Source organism: Rhinatrema bivittatum, chromosome 1 (assembly GCF_901001135.1).
Source record: "Rhinatrema bivittatum chromosome 1, aRhiBiv1.1, whole genome shotgun sequence".
Lineage (NCBI taxonomy): Eukaryota > Metazoa > Chordata > Amphibia > Gymnophiona > Rhinatrematidae > Rhinatrema > Rhinatrema bivittatum.
In genome coordinates this window covers 530,267,388-530,287,911 of record NC_042615.1, presented here as the reverse complement: position 1 = coordinate 530,287,911, position 20,524 = coordinate 530,267,388, and the positions used below count along the sequence as shown (strand labels likewise).

Genomic DNA, 20,524 nt, shown 5'->3' with positions numbered 1-20,524 from the left:
ATCATTCAAGTATAGGTGTACCAGGATCCCATCCTTTCTCAACACTGCCACCACCACTACAACCTTGGAAAACATTCTGGGTGCAGTGGCCAAACCAAAAGGTAGCGCTCGAAACTGATAATGATGCCCCGTAACCGCGAAATGCAGAAATAGTTGATGCTCTAATCGGATTGGAATATGCATGTATGCCTCGAACAAATCCAGACGTCAGAAACCCCCCCGATTGTATTGCCATTATGACTGAGAGTAAGGTTTCTATGCGAAAACGAGTTACATGCAAATGACAGTTGACCCCTTGAGATCCAGAATGGGGTGAAACAAGACCTTCTTCTTGGGCACAACAAAATAAATGGAATATTGGCCCATATTTTCTAGAGACATGGGCACTGGAACACAGCTGAGGAGTCTTGACACCGTACAATCCACTGCCTATCTCTTCTGCAGAGAGTTGCAGGGAGACACCATGAACACATCCCAAGGAACGCTGCAAACTCCAGTGCATAGCCATCTCGTATCACCAGCAGAACCCACTGGTCTGACATGATTTCAACCCATCTCCGATAAAGAGAGAGAGAGACGACCCCATCTCCTATTCCTGGGAGTAAGTCAGCACACTTTCAATGGGAGACTCAGGGGGGTTCCATTACCTGAGCCTGCGTCCTGTCTAGACTGCCTGGGACGAAAGGACTGAGACCTACCCAAAGGTTGAGCCTTCTGGAAGGCCGCTCTTCTGTAGGGTCAAAAATGTTTGGATTCCCTAGTCTGACCTCTCATGCTAAAGGAGCGCAGCATCTGTTTATTATCCTCTGGCAAACGAGGAACCTGGGACTGACCCCACCTATTGTGCATTTTCTCCAGCTCCCTCCCAAACAAGAGTGAGCCTTTAAAGGGCAACTTTGTAAGGTTAGACTTTGAAGTTGCATCGGCTGACCAATGTGTCAGCCATAACTGATTCCTGGGTGCTATTACTGAAGTCACCCCTCTGGCCAAAGTGCGGACTAAATCACAACCAGCCTTTGCCATAAAGGTGGCTGCTGGTTCCATCACTGCCCTGGAATTCACACCACATTCATCGACTTCCTGAGAGAGAAGTAAACAAGAGCAAGTCAGCAGGGAACAACAAGAAGTTATCTGCAAATTCATTGTCATTGCTTCAAAAGCTCTTTTTAAGGAGAGCCTCAATTTTCCTATCTTGTGCATTCTTCAAGGCCACTCCCTCTTCTATGGGAGTAGTAGTCTGCTTGGTAATGACACATACAAGCGCATCCACTTTTGGAAAGCACAATTGCTCTCTCGAGGTGGATCCAGGGGTTACTGTCCTTCCAAGACTCATCCCCCTTTGAAATTAGCTTCCAGGGTGCCCCATTCAAGATCAATCAATTCTTGAATGGCCTCTATAATAGGGAAGAAATATGAGGCTTATGCAAAGAAATCAAAATGGGATCTTTCTTTGCCTCAGACATGGATTCAGCCCCAGCTACTCCCAGCATTTTCAATGTCTGGGAAATCAGAGCAGTAACTCATCTCTATGAAAAAACTGCAACAGGACTGCACCTGAAGAAAAGATTGCAGTCCTTGAAAAAAAATCTACCCAAGAAAAGGCAGAGGGATCCATGTTAAAACCAGGGACATCTGTCCTGTGCCCACTGAATTACCTTCCCCTGCTGATGAACCAGCTAGAGGAGCTCCAATGTCAGGCGACCCTTCTGGTAGCTCTTTTCCCAGTCCCGCATCAGGCTAGGAAAAACCCGGGCTTAGTAAAATCAGACAACGGCAATTCCCCCTGAGCCTCCAAGCAACACTGACATAAGTTAGAGGGAACGCCTCTAACTTATGTCTGACTGACTATGTGTTGTGACCTCTATGGAAATGTGGACCCTTGGCCTGTGTTGGTATTGATGCTACCTGGGAGGAAGGCCTGCCGCAGGTTCCCAACGACAGAAGGCGAGGTTGATGGACGACAGGGGCCAGCTGGAGCTTCACCAATACCAATCCTGTTCCCCATGGGTTAAGCCTTTGGGTGCCGGGACCGGCTGGACTTAGGTGGCTCCCTGGGAGGACGGCAGGTGAAGATGAGATGACGAAGCGGTCCGAAATCAGGAAGCCAGAAGAATACACTACAGCCAGTCCGAGGTCAGGAAGCCAGCAGATCAGTCCGAAGGAAGAGGGTTGAGAAGAGGAACGGGCAGGCAGGATCCGGAACAGGAATGCTGGAGCAGGAACGGAGCACATGAGCAGGAGCAGGAACAGGAACGCTCTGGTACAGGAGCCCAAATCAGAACACTGAGGAAGCAGACCTGTAGCCGAGTCGTCTCCTGCAGGAAGGAGCTTGGTTTAAATTCCAGCAGGCTCTGACATAGATAGGAGGAGCTGCTGGTGATTTCCCGCCGCGGGCCCTTTAAGGCCCCCCCCCCAGGTGGCGCGCGCGCGCGCACGCACACACTAAGAGGAAGCATGGAGGGGCGGAGTCGATGGCGTCCCGCGGCAGGGAGGCCCAAGACAGCCCCGGCGGAGAGGAGGACCCAGCGACCGCGTCGGAGAGGCCCAGGAGGCGTGGTTAGTTCTGGCAGAGGGCTGGCACGCTGGAGGGCCGGCCGCGGGCATTAAGTGTAACAATATAACAAGCAGCACAGAGGATAAGGTGCTTAGGCTTCTTTGCTACAAGCGCCATCAGCCTGTCAGTACATTCTAACAGGCGTCTGAGAAGTGTGCGTTCAGCTGTACTCGCGCTGCAAAAATCTAGGTAACCAAAAATCATGCATCCAAAAATTAGGCGCTCAACACCACGCCTCGATGAGCGTCTAAAAATTGAGCTCCCACGAGGCCGCTCAGGCTGCGTGTCTAGATAAGCGTGTGTGTGTGATGTGTGTGAACGCCCAGATAGATGCTCCTAACCAGCTGGAAGCACAACCCGGCACCCAACTAGGAGTCCAACTAGTCGCACAAACTGGATGCACAGCAGGACACAATAGCACAAACCGATGGAACTGAATAGGGCAGGCTACCATGCAGGAAAAAAATGTGTGAAATACCGCCGAGGTTTACCACACGGAGAACAAGAAAAGACTGGGATCAGGGCCTAGCCCAAAGGCTGCTCCACCTGCCAGGCTGTCAATGACCCCTAAGCTCCCCCAGAAGCGGGAAGAAATGTCAGATTGGCACCAAGCACAGATCTCGGAGGGGGGAGGAATCCTACAAAACTCCCTTCCTTCCTCTTTTTTTTTTTTTTTTCCACTCCTTACCTGAGCTCAACCTGTCTTTGCCAAGTACTGAGTCGGTCTCCGGCTGCGAGGGGAGAGGGCATACACCTTCACCATCGTGCTCGTCTTCCTGCACTTGCTTGCCTTTCAGCTTTTAATAGCTAAGTCCACACTGGCTAAAAACTAGCTACTGGACCAAGGCACTCTTCTGAGGGGAGGGATCCAAAGATATCACCTCAGGAATTCTCACCTGAGGGAGGGACCAGTTATCACCACAGGAGAGCAGGGAGAATAAATGTCCTTCTTCTTTTCTCCTTTTATAACTTTAAACAATCCCCAGTAGGGAGATGCACATCCACCATCTGCTGAAGACAGAGAATACTAGCAGGCTGATGTCAGTGCAGGGGTATATATACCATGATGTCAGCTTTGCTCCGTCTCCATCTGCTGGTAGTTGTGCATAACCCATTGGCTCTGGATCCACCTGTCTGAACGCTAAGAAAAATAGGTTTTAAAGGTTTTTTTGTGACTTTTTTTTTTTTTTTTTTTTTTACTTACGGAAGATAAATTGATAGCAACACATGTAGGGCTGAAGTCTGCATTTACAAAGTGGACTGATGAAAATATTAGGTGTTCATGGAATCCTGCGCAGCATATATACTTGCATTTATGCCTGTATGGGAACAGGTATAAATGTACGTGCGAATATTTACCTGCATACATTCAAAAATTGAAAAAGCAAATGTTGCTTACCTGTAACAGGTATTCTCACAGGACAGCAGGATGTTAGTCCTCACATATCATCAGGATGGAGGCCAATTAAGGAAAACTTCTGTCAAAGTTTCTAGAACTTTGACTGGCCCCTACTGGGCATGCCCAGCATGGCACTAACCCTGCAGCCAGCAGGGGTCCCCCTTCAGTCTTATTTTATAGCTACAGGCAGTGCCGAAAAAAATAACACAACAAAACGTTACGAACCCAACACCACAGGGCGGCGGGCGGGTTTCGTGAGGACTAACATCCTGCTGTCCTGTGAGAACACCTGTTACAGGTAAGCAACATTTGCTTTCTCACAGGACAAGCAGGATGGTAGTCCTCACATATGGGTGAGTACAGACCTGAGGATGTCCAAACATGCACCAAATGTACCCAACGGCGTGCAACAGGCACAATAAATGGGGTGGAATTGGTAGAGGGCATCCGGAACCCCACCGGGCAGGTGGAGGGTGTTGGTACGTCACGTTGGAAACAGGTTACGCAGGACAGATTGGCCGAAGCTGGAATCCAGTCTTCCGGCTTTGTCCAAGCAATAGTGGGCTGCGAAAGTGTGGAGTGAGCTTAAGGTGGCAGCCCTGCAAATGTCATGAAGCGGCACCGATCGTAGGGGTGCTACTGAAGTCGCCATGGCCCTCACAGAGTTTGCTTCAAACACGGTCGTGAAAAGGAATGCCTGCTTGCTGGTAGCAAAAAGATATGCAGTCCGCTAACCAGGAGGAGAGAGTCTGCTTACCCACAGGTTGCCCTAGTTTGTTGAGATGGAAGCAGACGAATAATTGAGTGCTCTTCCTGTGGGCAACTGAACAGTCTAGGTAGAACGCTAGAGCCCGTTTACAGTCGAGGGTATGCAGAGCCTGTTCTCCTGGATTGGAATGGGGCCTGGGAAAGAAGGTAGGTAGTATGATGGATTGATTTATGTGAAACTCCGAAACTACCTTAGGTAAAAACTTAGGGTGAGTGCGGAGTACCGCCCGGTCCTGCAGGAGTTTAGTGTAAGGCGGATAGGTAACTAGGGCCTGTAACTCACTAACCCTGCAAGCTGAAGTGATAGCTAAAAGGAAAATCACCTTCCATGTGAGATGTTTTAGGTCACAGGAGTGAAGAGGCTCAAATGGAGGTTTCATGAGCCGACCAAGAACCAGATTAAGGTCCCAAGAAGGGGCTGGAGGACGTAAGGGTGGCTTCATATGGAGCAAGCCTTTAAGAAAACGTGTTACGAGGGGTTGTACCGATATAGGAACATCCCCGACACCTTTATGGAAGGCGGCTACCGCACTGACATGCATTCTGATTGAGGAAGTCTTTAGACCTGATTCCGATAAATGCTAGAGATAGTCTAAAAATCTCGGGATTGGACAGGAAAAGGGATCAAGGGACTGTGAAGAACACCATGATGTATACCTTTTCCATTTATAGGAATAAGACTTTCTTGTGGAAGACTTCCGAGAAGCAATGAGGACACGGGAAACCGAATCTGAAAGGTTAAGTGGCTGAAGGATTAACCTTTCAACATCCATGCCGTCAGGGAGAAGGCCTGAAGATTGGGATGGCGTAGACAACCGTCGTTCTGAGTGATCAGAAGCAAGTCCTTCCCTAAGGGAATGTGTCTGCGGCTGGAGAGATCCTGGAGTATTGGAAACCACACTTGGCGTGGCCAATGGGGTGCTATCAGGATCATGGTACCCTTGTCCTGTGCGGAGCTTCACGAGAGTCTTCGAGAGAAGAGGAGATGGAGGGAATGCATAGAGCAGACCGGCTGCCCACGAGAGGGAGAATGCATCTCTGGGCTGAGAGCGCTCGCTCTGAATGAGGGAGCAGTAATTGTCTACTTTGTGGTTCTGAGGGGACGCAAAGAGGTCTATTTGGGGATATCCCCATTGCTGGAAGAGAGAGGTCGCTACCGAGGGATTGAGCGACCACTCGTGCGGTTGGAAGACATGACTCAGTTTGTCCGCCAAGACATTGTCCACTCCCGGTAAGTAGGTGGCCCTGATGTACATCGCGTGGGAGAGTGCTTCCGCCCAAATCTGCGCAGCTTCCTGACACAGAAGGAAGGAGCCTGTGCCTCCCTGTTTGTTTATGTACCACATGGCTACCTGGTTGTCCGTCTGAATCAGGATGACATGATTTGATAGGCAATCCTGAAATGCTCTGAGAGCATATCGCATTGCTCGAAGCTCCAGGAAATTTATCTGGTGTTTGGATTCCTCTGGAGACCAAGATCGTTCACATGAGCTCCCCAGCCGAGGTTGGAAGCATCGGTGGTGAGAATGAGTTGAGGATCTGGTAGATAAAAAGGCAGTCCCTGGAGGAGATTGTTCTGATCTTTCCACCAGGCGAGAGACAGACGGAGTGCGTCGGTGATGTGGACAATGGTTGACAGAGGCTGAGTCGCTTGAATCCATTGTGACCGTAGAGTCCAATGCATGACTCTCATGGCCAGGCGGGCCATTGCAGTGAGATGGACTGAGGACGCCATGTGTCCGAGAAGGACAAGGAATTGCCGAGCAGTTGCTGTATACTGAGACTGCAACTGGTGAGCGAGAGACACAAGGGTTTGCACTCGTTGTTGAGGTAGGAAGGCTTTTGCCTGTAAGGTGTCCAAGTCTGCCCCAATGAAAGACAAGGTTTGAGATGGGACTAAATAGGATTTCTCGTAATTGACGAGAAATCCTAGAGAGATTAGAGTGTGTAGGGTCAAATCCAGGGCCGATCGAGCAGCTTGCTGGGTTGGGGCCCTGATTAACCAGTCGTCTAGATAGGGGTAGACGTGAACACCTTCTTTTCTGAGAAAGGCTGCGACAACTACGAGACACTTGGTAAAGGCTTGTGGTGCCGATGCTAGGCCGAATGGAAGCACCTGGTATTGATAGTGCCTTGGGCCTACTAAAAACCGGAGGTACTTGCGATGAGCTGGAGCTATCGCAATGTGGATGTATGCGTCCTGGAGGTCCAGAGAGCAGAGCCAGTCTCCTCTTTGTAGAAGAGGTAGAAGGGAGCCCAAGGTTACCATTTTGAACTTTTCCCGCTGGAGGTACTTGTTGAGGGCACGTAGGTCCAGAATTGGACGAAGGCCCCCGGATCTTTTGGGATCAAAAGTTCCGGGAATAGAACCCTAGGCCTTGTTGCGAAAGAGGAACGGGTTCTATTGCTCTTAACTGGAGAAGAAGGGAAACCTCCTGCTCCAGAAGGACAGAGTGGTCGGTTAGTCTCCACGCTTGTAGCGGTGGGGAGTCTGGCGGGACAGCAAGAAAATTCAGATGGTAACCCTGAGCAATGATTGCCAGTACCCATTGGTCGGTTGTGATTGTTTGCCACATTCCATGAAAGTGGCATAATCGATCTCCCACTGGTATAGTTGGCATAGGAATTAGGCTGCTGTTCTCCAAGTGAAAGTCAAAAACCTGAAGCAGGCCCCAGCTGGGGAGGTGCTTGTGACTTTTGCTTGCGAGGCTGGCAAGGCTGAGATTTATGATAAGTCCTCGTCACTTGGGCCCTTGTTGGTGGAGGATAGTACTTCCTTGGCCGGAAGAATGACTTCTTAGAGTCCTTCTTGGAGGGCTGTCTAGACGGGAAGTCAGAAGGTATCGATGAGAGCTGTTTGAGGGTCTCATGATGGTCCTTTAACTCAGCCACTATTTGCTGAATCTGTTCACCGAATAGACTGTCACCAATACAAGGCAGGTCGGAGAGCCTGTCTTGTACTTCTGGGCGAAGGTCAGAAGACTTGAGCCAGGCCCAGGGCCGTGCCGAAATGGCAGTTGCAGACACTCTAGTGGAGGTGTCAAAGATATCATAAGCTGTTTGTATCTCATGCTTTCCTGCCTCAAAGCCCTTATTGACAAGGGTTTGAAGATATTCTTGAAATTGGTCAGGCAGGGTTTCAGAGAAGTCCTGTATTTGCTTGAAGATGACCCTATTGTATTGGGTCATGTACAACTGATAGGAAGCAATTCTAGAGATGAGCATGGCCCCTTGGAACACTCATCGACCAATATTGTCTAGGAACTTGTGTTCCTTGACAGGGGGGGGTAGAGGAGTGTGGCTTCATCCTTTTTGCTTTCTTCTGAGCTGACTCTACCACAACTGAGTGGTGGTCAAGCTGAGATTTTTGAAAGCCCAGGGCTGACTGAACTAGATAAGTAGTGTCAGCTTTCCTGTATACTGGGGCAATGGATCCAGGATTTTCCCAGTTCTTTTTGAGGAGGTCAAGAAGAACTTGATGAATGGGAATAGAGGTGATCACTTTGGGGGCATCGAGGAATTGGAGAAGCTCCATCATCTGGTGCCTATCATCTTGCTCCATCTGAAGCTGAAAAGGGACCATCTCAGACATTTCCTTCACAAAATTAATGAAAGAGAGGTCCTCTGGAGGAGAACGCTTTCTACTTTCAGTAGGAGAAGGAGGTGAAGGTAGATCATTGGTGTCTGTGGAGGTATCATCACCCCAAGTGTCATAAGGATCAGAAGGCTGACCTGTAGGACGAGAAAGGGGTTGAACACCCGAAGGGCCCGGCTGAGGCTCCGAGAAAATTGAAGGAATCGCCGGGGGCACCGCGGACACCCTGGGGGGCATCGGTGCTGGCATTGAAGGCATCGATGTGCGTATCACCCCCGATGAGTGAATCGGTGGCGAGGGACAGCATGGCATCGATGGCTGAGGCACTACCCCTAAAGGAGGAATGCGGAACGGTGTTTCTCCTCCCGATGAAGCAGTCAACGGGGAGCGCACCGGAGCCATCGGAGACCTGGGAATCGCCGGTGGAAGGGCAGTCATGAGCGCCTCCATCCGGGAAAGCAGCGGTGCCAGCGCTGCTGGAATCGGGTCGGTGACTGGTTCCACTCTCAGTGCCAGTGTCGGTGCCGGAGGGACCTGGAGTCGTTGCATTGCTTTGTCGATGGCCTCCTGGACCAGCCGGTCCAGTTCTTCCCGGAGACCTGGGGCAATCAGCTGAGGCTTCGTGACGGAAGAGGGAGGCTGAGGCACAGTCAGAGGGACCACCTTTACAGGCAGAATCGAGACTCCCAAACCCCGATCGGGTGAGGGTGGCCTCGATGTCCCGGTTGCAGGAGTGGTCGGTGCCGCTCCTGGACGGGGCTTCTTCGACGGTGGCGAGGTCGATGATTTTGCTCCCTCGACGGTTCGAGACTTACGATGCCGATGGTGATGCTTCTCCCTACGATCCCCTCGATCTTGAGGGGGAGAGACGGGAGTCGATGGCCGTGAAGATGTCGATGGCGGGCGGTCACAGGAAGGTTGTCGATGGTGGTGCGACTTTGATGGTGCCGGTTCCGATGACGTAGATGCGATGGACGGCGCCAGGGTGTGAGCACGGAAGAGGAGTCCCATCTTCTCCATTCTGGCTTTGCGACCCTTAGGTGTCATGAGGGCACACTTGGTGCAAGTTAGGACATCATGTTCACTGCCTAAAAATGAAACACAGACTCCATGAGGGTCTGTGATAGATATGGTGCGAGTACAGTCCGGGCACCGACGAAACCCTGATGCTATGGCCATAGAAAAACGAGCCGCGGTACGGTCAATGGCCAGTAGGCCACAAGGGCCAAACTCGATGGTAACCAATGAAAAAACTTACCGGAGTACCGCGGTCGAAGAAAATGAGAGGGGGGACCCCAGTGGGGCGAAGTATTTTTAATTAATTCCGTTAGGAAAAATTCCTGTCAGGAATCAGTTCAGAGCTCCTAAACCGCGAGGCTACTGCTGCGCGGAAAAAAGAACACTGAAGGGGGACCCTGCTGGCTGCAGGGTTAGTGCCATGCTGGGCATGCCCAGTAGGGGCCAGTCAAAGTTCTAGAAACTTTGACAGAAGTTTTCCGTGATTGGGCTCCATCCTGATGATGTCACCCATATGTGAGGACTACCATCCTGCTTGTCCTGTGAGAAGAGTGCAATAGCTTCCCTCCCCCCAGGAACGCTTCTTTCAAGTACATATTTTTTATATGCATGATCCCAGGGGCAATTTTTAAACTGTTTTTTATGGTGCGGAAATGCTTTTGAAATTTATCCTCTGAATACATATATTTAAAAAAATAAATCTTCAAAACGCACTCCCTGAGGGTAGTGCCCAGGAGATGGGAAGGGCCCTCAGCGGTGCCTTGAGCTGTGAGTTGTTCCTGAGTCACTGACTACCCAGCAGACACAGGTTCCTGCTTTCTTTGAAACTGCTGCTGATTGACACCCACTGAATGCGCTTCAATTTTTTTCTGTAATAAATAACATACCCAGTTATTACGGTAACCATGTAAAGTCCTAGTTTGCGAAAGATATCCCAGTCTTTCACTTCTATGATTTTCCCAGCAATCATAAACAAAATACCAATAGGCATATACCTAGAACACAGAAAAAAATAGTCCATTAAAGATTCTATTCCAATCAAAAATAAATTATTTTACCCACATCTTGCATATGAATTACATCTGTAATGCCAATTTTAAAATAACAGATAACACTCAAGTCAGAATTAGCAGGAATATTTTCTTTTTATAATTTTTATTTTTTTACTATACCAAATGGAGTTTAGTCAAGTGCCTAGAGAAAACTTCCATAAACAATTATGGACCAGGAAGACTTGGGAAAGCCATCGCTTATATCTGGGAGTGAACATCAAGGAACTGGATCTACTCTTTGGGATCTCCTGGGTATTTTCTAGTAACCTGGACTGACCACTGTTGGAGAAAGGATACTGGGCTCCATGGACCTTAGGTCTGACCCAACATGGCACATCCTTTGTTCTATGATGTATTATGGCACTGTGTTATTGAAATTAAATATAAAGAAGCAACTTGTTTGCTAGCTTTTGTTTCTTGACAATAAAAAAACAGCAATGTTTACAGCAAAGGGGTATTGTTTCTGAGTGAGGACCTCACTAGAGTTGGGTTTTGGTGTTGAGAACTCTCAAGTTATTCTTCAGTCTTGCTCTTCCTGCTCAGTGTTTTAGAAAGAATGAATGCCTACAGAGTCAAGCTAAGATACAGTATGCAAATTTAAATCCTTAAACTAACTTTTCACTCTAACTACTCAGTCATGAGCAGTAGATAGAAATATGATGACAGATAAGAATATCCAGATAGACTGCCCAACTCAATTCCTGCTGCATTACCGTAGACTCCAGTTGATCTTTCACTTTCTTCTCACTTCATAACCAACAGAGGAGATTTGCACAGTGGCTGTTCAACTTGTTTTAGCCTTAACAGTAGCCCAAAATAGGTTTGATTATTATTATTATGATTTTCTTTTTCTGTAAATAAGGAACTTGATTCAAGAAAATGCATCCAGATGAGCCAAGGGCCTCATATGGCTTAGAATCCAACCGGCCAATCTGATTGGCTGATTTGTGCTTATATATGTGCAGGATACTATACATGGCTGATAATTTCTCTGGAAACTGGCAGCAAGACTATAAGCAGTGCTGATTCCAAAAGAAAACATAGGAGTAGCAGCATGGGAGCAACTCTGGAGCACTATCAGAAAGGGACAGATATTAACTGGAGAAGAATTTGTATCACAATTCTATATTATCAGTGAACAGTAAAGGCCAATTGGTTCTCACCTGCTAATTTTCGTTCCTGTAGTCACCCAAATCAGTCCAGATGCATGGGTTTTCTCCCCTACCAGCAGATGGAGACAGAGAAGCAAAGCTTTACTGAACCAGAAGTAATTAGACATCTGCAATTGCTCAGTATGACTTGAACCAAAGTCTAAGAAATAATTTTAATTACAACTATTCTCACTCCCAAACGAGTAGGGAAGAGGTAACTCCATACAAGAGAACACTGTCCCATTAGGAAAGTTGCAATACCAAAACAAAGGAATTCTGATCTATTTATACACAGAATGAAGTGGTCTTCAAAATCCAGAGAGGAATCTGGACTGATCTATGGAACTCCAGGAACAAAAATTAGCAGGTAAGAAGCATTTCCTTTCCTTATCGTCCCCCATATCAGTCCAGATGCATGGGATGTACCTAAACTCACGTAACTTGGGCAGGAACCCAAAAGACCCGCATGTTACATAAACTCGTCAAAATCAGCTGAGTCCATAGCCCGAACATCTAGCCAGTAAAACTTAGTAAACACGTGCAAAAAGAACTATGTTACCACCTTGCAGATATCTTGCGGCGACACCAGCTGACATTCAGCCCAGGACATAGCCTGAGCCCTAAAGGAATGAGCTCGAAGTCCCTCAGGAACCAGAATCCCTTTGGTTATGTATGCAGAAGCAATAGCTCCTTTATCCATCAGGAAATGGTCACTTTTGACACCTTCTCCCCTTTGTCACCACCCACAAAGAGCACAAACAGATGATCCGTTCTATGAAAACTGTTACTGACTTTCAAATAGCACAAAAGCACCCTATGCACATCTAACAAATGAAGCTTCCGGGAATGGGAGAAGACAACTCCAAATTCCCGAAAGAAAGCAATTCCACAGTTTGACTCAAATAAAAAGTAGCAAGCACCTTCGGGGAAAAAAAAAATAGTACTGTAGGCTGGGATACACCAGCATCTGAGAACTGAAGGAAAGGAACTCTGCAAAACCACGCCTGTAGCTCTAAGATACTCCTTGCTGAACAGATTGCTATCCAAAAGACCAACTTTAACGTGAGGTCCTTCAAAGACACTCTCTGCAATGGCTCAAAATGCCTGCAAAACCAAATTAATGTTCCATGGAGGTACCATCCACCTAACCGATGGATGCAAATGCTTTTATCCCCTTGAGAAACTGAACCGTGTCTGGGTGCAATGCGAGGGATGAGTTAAGGACTCACCTCCTGAAATAAGCCAAAGCAACCACTTGCTCCTAAAGAGAACTAAAAGCCAGTCCTTTTTGAAGACAATTCAGCAAAAAGGATAGAATCCGAGGAATAGAAGCTTGAAGTGGAGCAACCCCTGCCTCAAGACACCAGGACTCAAACACCAAAGAAGTAAAGTGCTGTCTCACCTGAAGCAAAGTTGCAATAACCTTGTCCGAATATCCCTTCAATCTTAACTCAAGTGACCCCACTCAAAAGCAGGCCATGAGAAAGAAGCAATCTATCTGATCCAAGAAAATTGGGCCCCAACGCAGCAACTTGGGAAGGTGCCCGAACCATAGGGGCCTGTCCACTGCCAGATTTACCAGATCTGAAACCATGGCCATCAAGGCCACTCTGGAGCCACCAAAACCACCTTTCCGTGAAGAGTCTCTATACACTTGAGAACTCCGCCTACCAGAGACCACGTGGGTAATGCGTACAGTAGGACTCCTTGCAGCCAAGCCTGGGAAAGAGCATCAAGTCCCTCAATACCGATTTCCCATCACCAAACCTTGGCATTTGCTCTTGATGCCATCAAGTCCACTTGAGGCACCCCTATCTCATGTGGATGAGAGACATTACTTCGCTCAATAACTCTCATTCTCTGGGGTCCAGTGTGTGCCTTCTGAGAAAATCCACCTGCACATTGTCCACTCCAGCCACATGAGATGCAGCCAGAACCAGGAAGTGTTGTTCCACCCAATGATACAACTCCTGAATCTCCAAGGACACCGCCTAGCTCTTGGTGTCCTTGGAGATTCCCTTGCCAACTCATGTACGCTACCACCATTGCAATGTCAGAAAGAACCCTCACTGCCTGGATCACTCTGGTTTCCAGACAGTCAATGACCACAGACTCTGGGCTATTTTATCCTAACAGATGGCTCCACAATCCTTCAAACTAGCATCCGTCATTATTATTACCCAATCTGGGATTTTGCAAATGTTGCTTACCTGTAACAGGTGTTCTCACAGGACAGCAGGATGTTAGTCCTCACATATGGGTGATATCACAGTATGGAGCCCTGTATGGAAAACCTTTCTGTCAAAGTTTCTATAAAGCTTTGACTGACACTGGCACACTGAGCATGCTCAGCCTGCAATTATCCCTGTGAGTCACAGGTGTCTCCCTCAGTCTCGTCTTATAGCTAAAAGCGCAAGCAAAACTAAAATAAAAGTAAAAACTTATGCAGACCCAACTCCGCGGGGTGGCGGGTGGGTTTCGTGAGGACTAACATCTTGCTGTCCTGTGAGAACACCTGTTACAGGTAAGCAACATTTGCTTTCTCACAGGACAAGCAGGATGGTAGTCCTCACATATGGGTGAGTACCGAGCTGAGGATGCCCGAAAGTGCACCAAATGCACCCAATAAGCGCAAAAGGCGCAATGACGGGGGTGGAATTTGGAATGGAGGGCATCCTGAAACCCTTAACGGGTTTGGTGGAAGGATGTTGGGTAGTTAAACCGAAAAGAATAAGAGTAGACAGACTGGCCAAACATGGAGCATGCCGGCTAGTCATATCTAAGCAATAATGGGCTACAAAGGTATGGAGAGAGCTCTAGGTTGCAGCCTGATAAATATGTACAAGCAGCAGCGGCCGAGGGGAAGCTATTGAGACTGGGACGGACGCAACAGAGTGTGGTTACACACAGTGCTGTAGTGAAATGCCTGCTTGTTGGTAGGAAAAAAGATACAGACTGTCAATTAGGAGGAATAGGTCTGTTTGCCCACTGGAAATCTCAGCTTGACTCTTGCCACAGAAGGTGGAATTCCTATGGAATGTAGTGCAATAGAATGCAAGTGCACTATTATTGTCCAAGAAGTGGAAAAACCCTCTCGCTTTGGTGAGAAAGAGGTGTTGGGAAAAATGGGCAGAGTATATTCTGAGTAAGGTGAGAAGCAACATCTACCTTAAGAAGGATATAAAGTTAATTACATAAAACCACTCATTCACGGAGGAATGCAGGGTAGGATGAGTATGTAACAAGGTGTGTAACTCACTGACCCTGTTGGCAGAAATGACATTTATGAGGGAAAGAATTTCCCATGCCAAAATGTGAAATGAGAGGAATACAAAGGCTTGAAAGGAGAACGTATGAGACTTATAAGGATAAGATATAGGTTCCATTCCGTGACTAGTGAAAATAGAGGCGGCTTGATCAGTGGATAATCCATGGTATGCTGACTCAGAAGGGGTTTACCGTTACTCGGGTATCTCCACTCCCAAACGATACACCAATTGGAACAGAGGTGTACCTATGTGGAGGATGTCTGGGGAGCAGAATCCGAGGGAGCAAGAGAAAAGAGTGGTGTAGAAAAAGAAAAAGGGTAATACCCTTTTTTATGCGTCATGTGGTAAATCATGCCATTTTGAATGGTAGGATTTGTGTGTGGAAGGTTTTGTGACGCTACCAGTACCCGAGAACATCAGTGAGTCTACGATTTGAGACTGACTTGAGAGAAAGCAAATTGGTTACTGGTGTGATAGATTGAGAAGTATGGGAAGCATATTGGTATCGGCCAGGACTTGGGTCTGAGGATCAGGGAACCCCATCCCAGTTCAACATTAGAAGAGTGCTGGCTATGAGAGGCAGCAGAAGAGACACATTTAAGAGGCCCTTGATGGAAGAAAGGCGTCTATGGGAACGCATTGGAAACATGTATAGGAAGTAGAATCTGTGCACTGTATGGTTCGATTCAGACGCAGATGGCAAGTTTGGTTAACCTCAGCGTTAGAAGATTTTTCCCACTATACATGTAGTCCAAGACCATTTGAGAAGATGGAAACTTACATTGAGGTCTGCTAGTGCATTCAGTAAATCTCTTAGATAAGTGGCCCGAGGATGCATGAAGTGAGCAAGGGCCAAGGGTAGAGCTGCGCAGCTTCCTTGCAGAGCAGCGAAGAGATTGTGCGTGCTTGTGTGTTGGAAAGCACATTGTACCTATGCTGTCTGTATGCACAAAGATTTGTTGCAGAGGCAGTATTGGAAAGCATAAGGGTATAACTCAAGGCTACAAGCTCCAGGAAGTTCATGTGAAACTGTGCCTGGAGTGGAATAGACGCATATTGGGTTGAGAAGCTTTTAGGTCAAACTTTGCAACCCTGAGTAAATGCGAGCATGAGCAGAATCAGACTAGGTTTTGGTTCTAGATCTGCAATATGGATGAGGGACGAAAGCGGTAGAACAGCTTAGACCCACTAATAATGGAAATTCACTGAATCTAACCCATAGCAGTTTTGGATCTATGAGGAAAGTGCATAGTGAAAAAACCCCATGGCCCGACAATGAATTGAGGGGCTGAGGTTATGGAAAATGTGCGTAGGGACATGTAAGAATTTATTAGAATGTCTGCACATATGCTGGACAGGAAGGTCATTATGACTGTGGTGTCCAGAAGTGTTGTATAAGGGATTTATGGCAGTGACAGTAATCCCAGGTAGTAAATGTATAGTGAGTCATGAAGAAGTTAGAGATCCTTGCGTGGACTGACTGTGGTTATGCAGCTGTGCATGCAAGGAAGGCATGAATGATGTTGCACTCCATAGAGAAACAGCAGTCACCGATAGTGATTCAATGAAATACCCCAGTTGTCGAAGCTGGTGCAACCGGCAGAGCTTGGTATTGTAATATTGTTGACTCACCATGAAGCAAATAGAAAGATTAGAGGTAATGTACTTACTGCGATATGGAAGCATGGTGACAAGAGATACCATTTTACCTGTGCCTTCTGAAGAAAGTTGGTATTTCTGAGGTCCAGGATGGGTGGAGAGTAACTACTTTCTGTTGAAAGAAAGAATAGTGTAATTAAAATCGTAATTAGAGGAGGGCCACAATCCCGCACCAATGTCGGTGGGGCATGCCTCGGGAACAGGAGAGCCAATTAACAGCTCGTGAACCCAGCCCTCGTCGCAGCGGCTCGATGTCTCGTAACGCCAGTGCAGAGTTCTTCAGAACTCGTTCCGGTGTTTCTGGAACACCAAGGACTGCCAATACTGTGCGGAACAGTGTCGATAGCAGTGGTAATGTTGCTCGGCCCGAGCATTCTCCAGCATCGAGAAGGATAGCACCAATGTGCTGGATGGCGTCGGTGGCGGACGGTCACCATGTCGGTGAGGATGCATGCCACGGTGCTCGGCCCGGTCTTTTCCCAGCGCCAACATGGATGCCCTCGCTGTCTTGGATGGCGACTGATGACGGACTGTCAGCATGCCTGCACTGCTCCTGGCACTGTGTAGTGTCATAGGCTAATACGTGGCTTTAATAAGAACCCAAGCATGGAGCACTGTGTTTAGGCGAGGGCATTACATGGCTATGTCGGTATTGACGGTATCGATGGCGGCCTCAGCGGCCTCGAGGGTATCGTCAAATATATATATGAAAAAATGTCGATGATCCGGGCAGCAATGATGACAGTGACAGAAGCACTGACGGCATCGGCATAGGTATCTATGAAAACAATGTGGCATCGAATAATCGAAAAAATAACGCTGGTATCGGAAAAATGATACCGGCATCAACGGAGTCGATGACCGCATCGATAGGAATGTCGAAGACACCGATGGAAGTGACGTGGGCGTTGAGGGCATCGATGTATGGAGGCGGGTACCGATGGCATCAGTGTCATGGCCACAGGCATCGACGGCATGGCCATGGACGTCAACGGTATCGTTTGGATCGACTCGGGCACCAATGGCATCGATGCCACTGACATGGGCATCGATGGCACCGACATGGCATGGATGCTATTGATGGAATTGATATTGGCATCGATGCCACCGGTGGAATCGATCTGGCATCGATGCCATGGACAATGGCATCGATGGAAATGTCCTGGGCATCGATGACATTGATTAAATAAACAATGGCATTGATGGAAATGATCCTGGCATCAATGGAAGTGCCCTGGGCGATGCTGGCATCGACCCGGGCATGGATGGCACCGACGACACAAAGTGTGGGTCGATTGCATCCATCCGGGTGAAGATGGCACCAATGAAACCCAAGGAAAAATCAGTGCCATGGATGAAAAACATGGATGGCACTGATAGAAACGATGCAGGGACCGATGGCATCAGTGTACCGTAGGAGGAGGGGTACCGATGGCATCTAAGAATCCAGGACGGTCTGAAGGGATACCGACGGTAGCGATGGGGGCATCAGCTGCGAGAGGGTACCGAGGAAATTGAAGGACCTGAAATTGACAGGGGTCCTGGCGGCAACGGAAACCGTGGACGTCCCTGTCCCACTAGCGCTAATAACCAGGCAGAGTGTCACAGAGGGTCACTCGCAGGCTCTGTGTGGCTAACTGAAAACATAGGGAGAGGGAAGGCCGCAGTAGGTTGGCAGGCCAGGGAGGTGACAGGAACCGACCGAAAAAACAGGGCATAGTACTCACCGAGTGTCGAATAAACGTACGTGAAGGGAGACCCATGCAGGGAAAAGTGTTTGTGAAGTAAAAGTTTAAATGTCTCCTTGTGGGAAAAGTGTTAGAATTTCTCAGAGCTCCTAACCGCTATGCTTACTTCAGAGTGGAAAAAAGAAGACTGAGGGAGACACCTGTTGCTCACAGGGATAATTGCAGGCTGAGCATGCTCAGTGCACTCAGTGTGCCAGTGTCAGTCAAAGCTTTGTAGAAACTTTGACAGAAAAGTTTTCCATACAGGGCTCCATCCTGTCATGTCACCCATATGTGAGGACTACCAACCTGCTTGTCCTGTGAGAATCAGCCCCACGCCTCTAATAGAGCCTCTACTAGAGCCACCAGGATGGACTCGATCTAGCTTCTCCAGGAAGGAGGAAACAGAGCTCATAAACCTCCAAAATAAGGGTTCCAGTGCAACAGCAGTGCCCTCTGCAGTGCTGCTCAAAGTACAGATCCAGCATAGATACAAATAATCCCAGACTCTGGGACTCCAGAGACAGTTATTGCCGAATCTGGTTCTGCAACTTGACTATCCTCTGCGAAGTGAGATACACCTTTCCTATCTTGGCCTCGAACTGCGTGCGCATCTAGGTTTTCCAGTGTCTGAGATAGAACTAAACGGCTCTTTGCCATATTTACAACTCACCCCATGAATTGTAACACCTGTAATACCTGATGGGAAACCGCCCAAGACTTTGCTTGAATAAGCCAATTATCCACATAAGGGTGTACTAGAATGTCTTCTCTGCGGAGGGCTGCTCCCATGACCACCATCACCTTGGTATACATGCGAGGTGCCATAGCAAGACCAAAAGGAAAAGCTCAAAACTGATAATAGTTCCCCAGCACCGTAAACCTTAGGAATCTTTAATGTATCTCCTGAATGAGAATCTGCAGATAAGCCTCCTTAAGATCTCGGGATGCCATACGACTAAGCACGACAAAGTATTACACATAAGGGATGTTTCAACAAGATATTCTCTATTCATTAACTGATAACACACTCAGAGAACATATTTGTGCAAACATAATATATAGATTTATTCACATCCAATATATAAACCTCTATCTAGACAAGTAACCTCTAACTAACCAATACATATTCATACATTCATCATTCATACCAATTTTAAAACCACATAGAACACACAACAAATACATGTAAACATTGTGACTCAAGAAATTTTTGCTCAAAAAGTTATAACATCTTTCATTTGTTTATTCCTTTATTTTCTATCTTCTATACGATATCTTCTATCTTTGACACTCGAATTATATTCTAATCACGAGTTCATATCTTGTGTCTGGTCCAAAGAACTTTGTTTCACCCACTCCTAGGGGCTTATAAGAACATACGTACATGCCATATGGGTCAGACCAAGGGTCCATCATGCCCATCATCCTGTTTCTAACAGTGGCCAATCTAGGCCATAAGAACCTGGTAAGTACCCAAAAACTAAGTCTATTCCATGTTACCGTTGCTAGTAATAGTGGTGGTTATTATCTAAATCAACTTAATTAATAGCAGGTAATGGACTTCTCCTCCAAGAACTTATCCAATCCTTTTTTAAACACAGCTATACTAACTGCACTAACCACATCTTCTGGCAACAAATTCCAGAGTTTAATTGTGCATTGAGTGAAAAAGAACTTTCTGCGATTAGTTTTAAATGTGCCACATGCTAACTTCATGGAGTGCCGCCTAGTCTTTCTATTATTCGAAAGAGTAAATAACCGATTCACATCTACCTGTTCTAGACCTCTCATGATTTTAAACAACTCTATCATATTCCCCCCCTCAGCCGTCTTTTCGCCAAGCTGAAAAGTCCTAACCTCTTAAGTCTTTCCTCATAGGGGAGCTGTTCCATTCCCTTTATCATTTTGGTAGCCCTTCTCTGTACCTTCTCCATCGCAATTATATCTTTTTTGAGATGCGGCGACCAGAATTATACACAGTACTCAAGGTGCGGTCTCATCATGGAGCGATACAGCGGCATTATGACATTTTCCGTTTTATTCACCATTCCCTTTCTAATAATTCCCAACATTCTGTTTGCTTTTTTGACTGCCGCAGCACACTGAACCGACTATTTCAATGTGTTATCCACTATGACGCCTAGATCTCTTTCTTGGGTAGTAGCACCTAATATGGAACCTAACATTGTGTAACTATAGCATGGGTTATTTTTCCCTATATGCATCACCTTGCACATTAAATTTCATCTGCCATTTTGATGCCCAATTTTCCAGCCTCACAAAGTCTTCCTGCAATTTATCACAATCAGCTTGTGATTTAACTACTCTGA

The 20,524-nt window shown here is 47.3% G+C and overlaps 1 protein-coding gene across 4 annotated transcripts in view; it reads right to left on the bottom strand.

Moving 5' to 3' along the window:
- The window catches only part of SLC1A1 (solute carrier family 1 member 1), an 805,722-nt gene that overhangs the window by 318,106 nt on the left and 467,092 nt on the right, over positions 1-20,524 (bottom strand). For all 4 annotated transcript variants that reach the window (XM_029613486.1, XM_029613471.1, XM_029613480.1 and 1 more), the window contains exon 8: positions 10,221-10,328. In XM_029613486.1, coding sequence (XP_029469346.1) covers positions 10,221-10,328 — 108 coding nt within the window. The remainder of the gene's footprint in view (positions 1-10,220; positions 10,329-20,524) is intronic.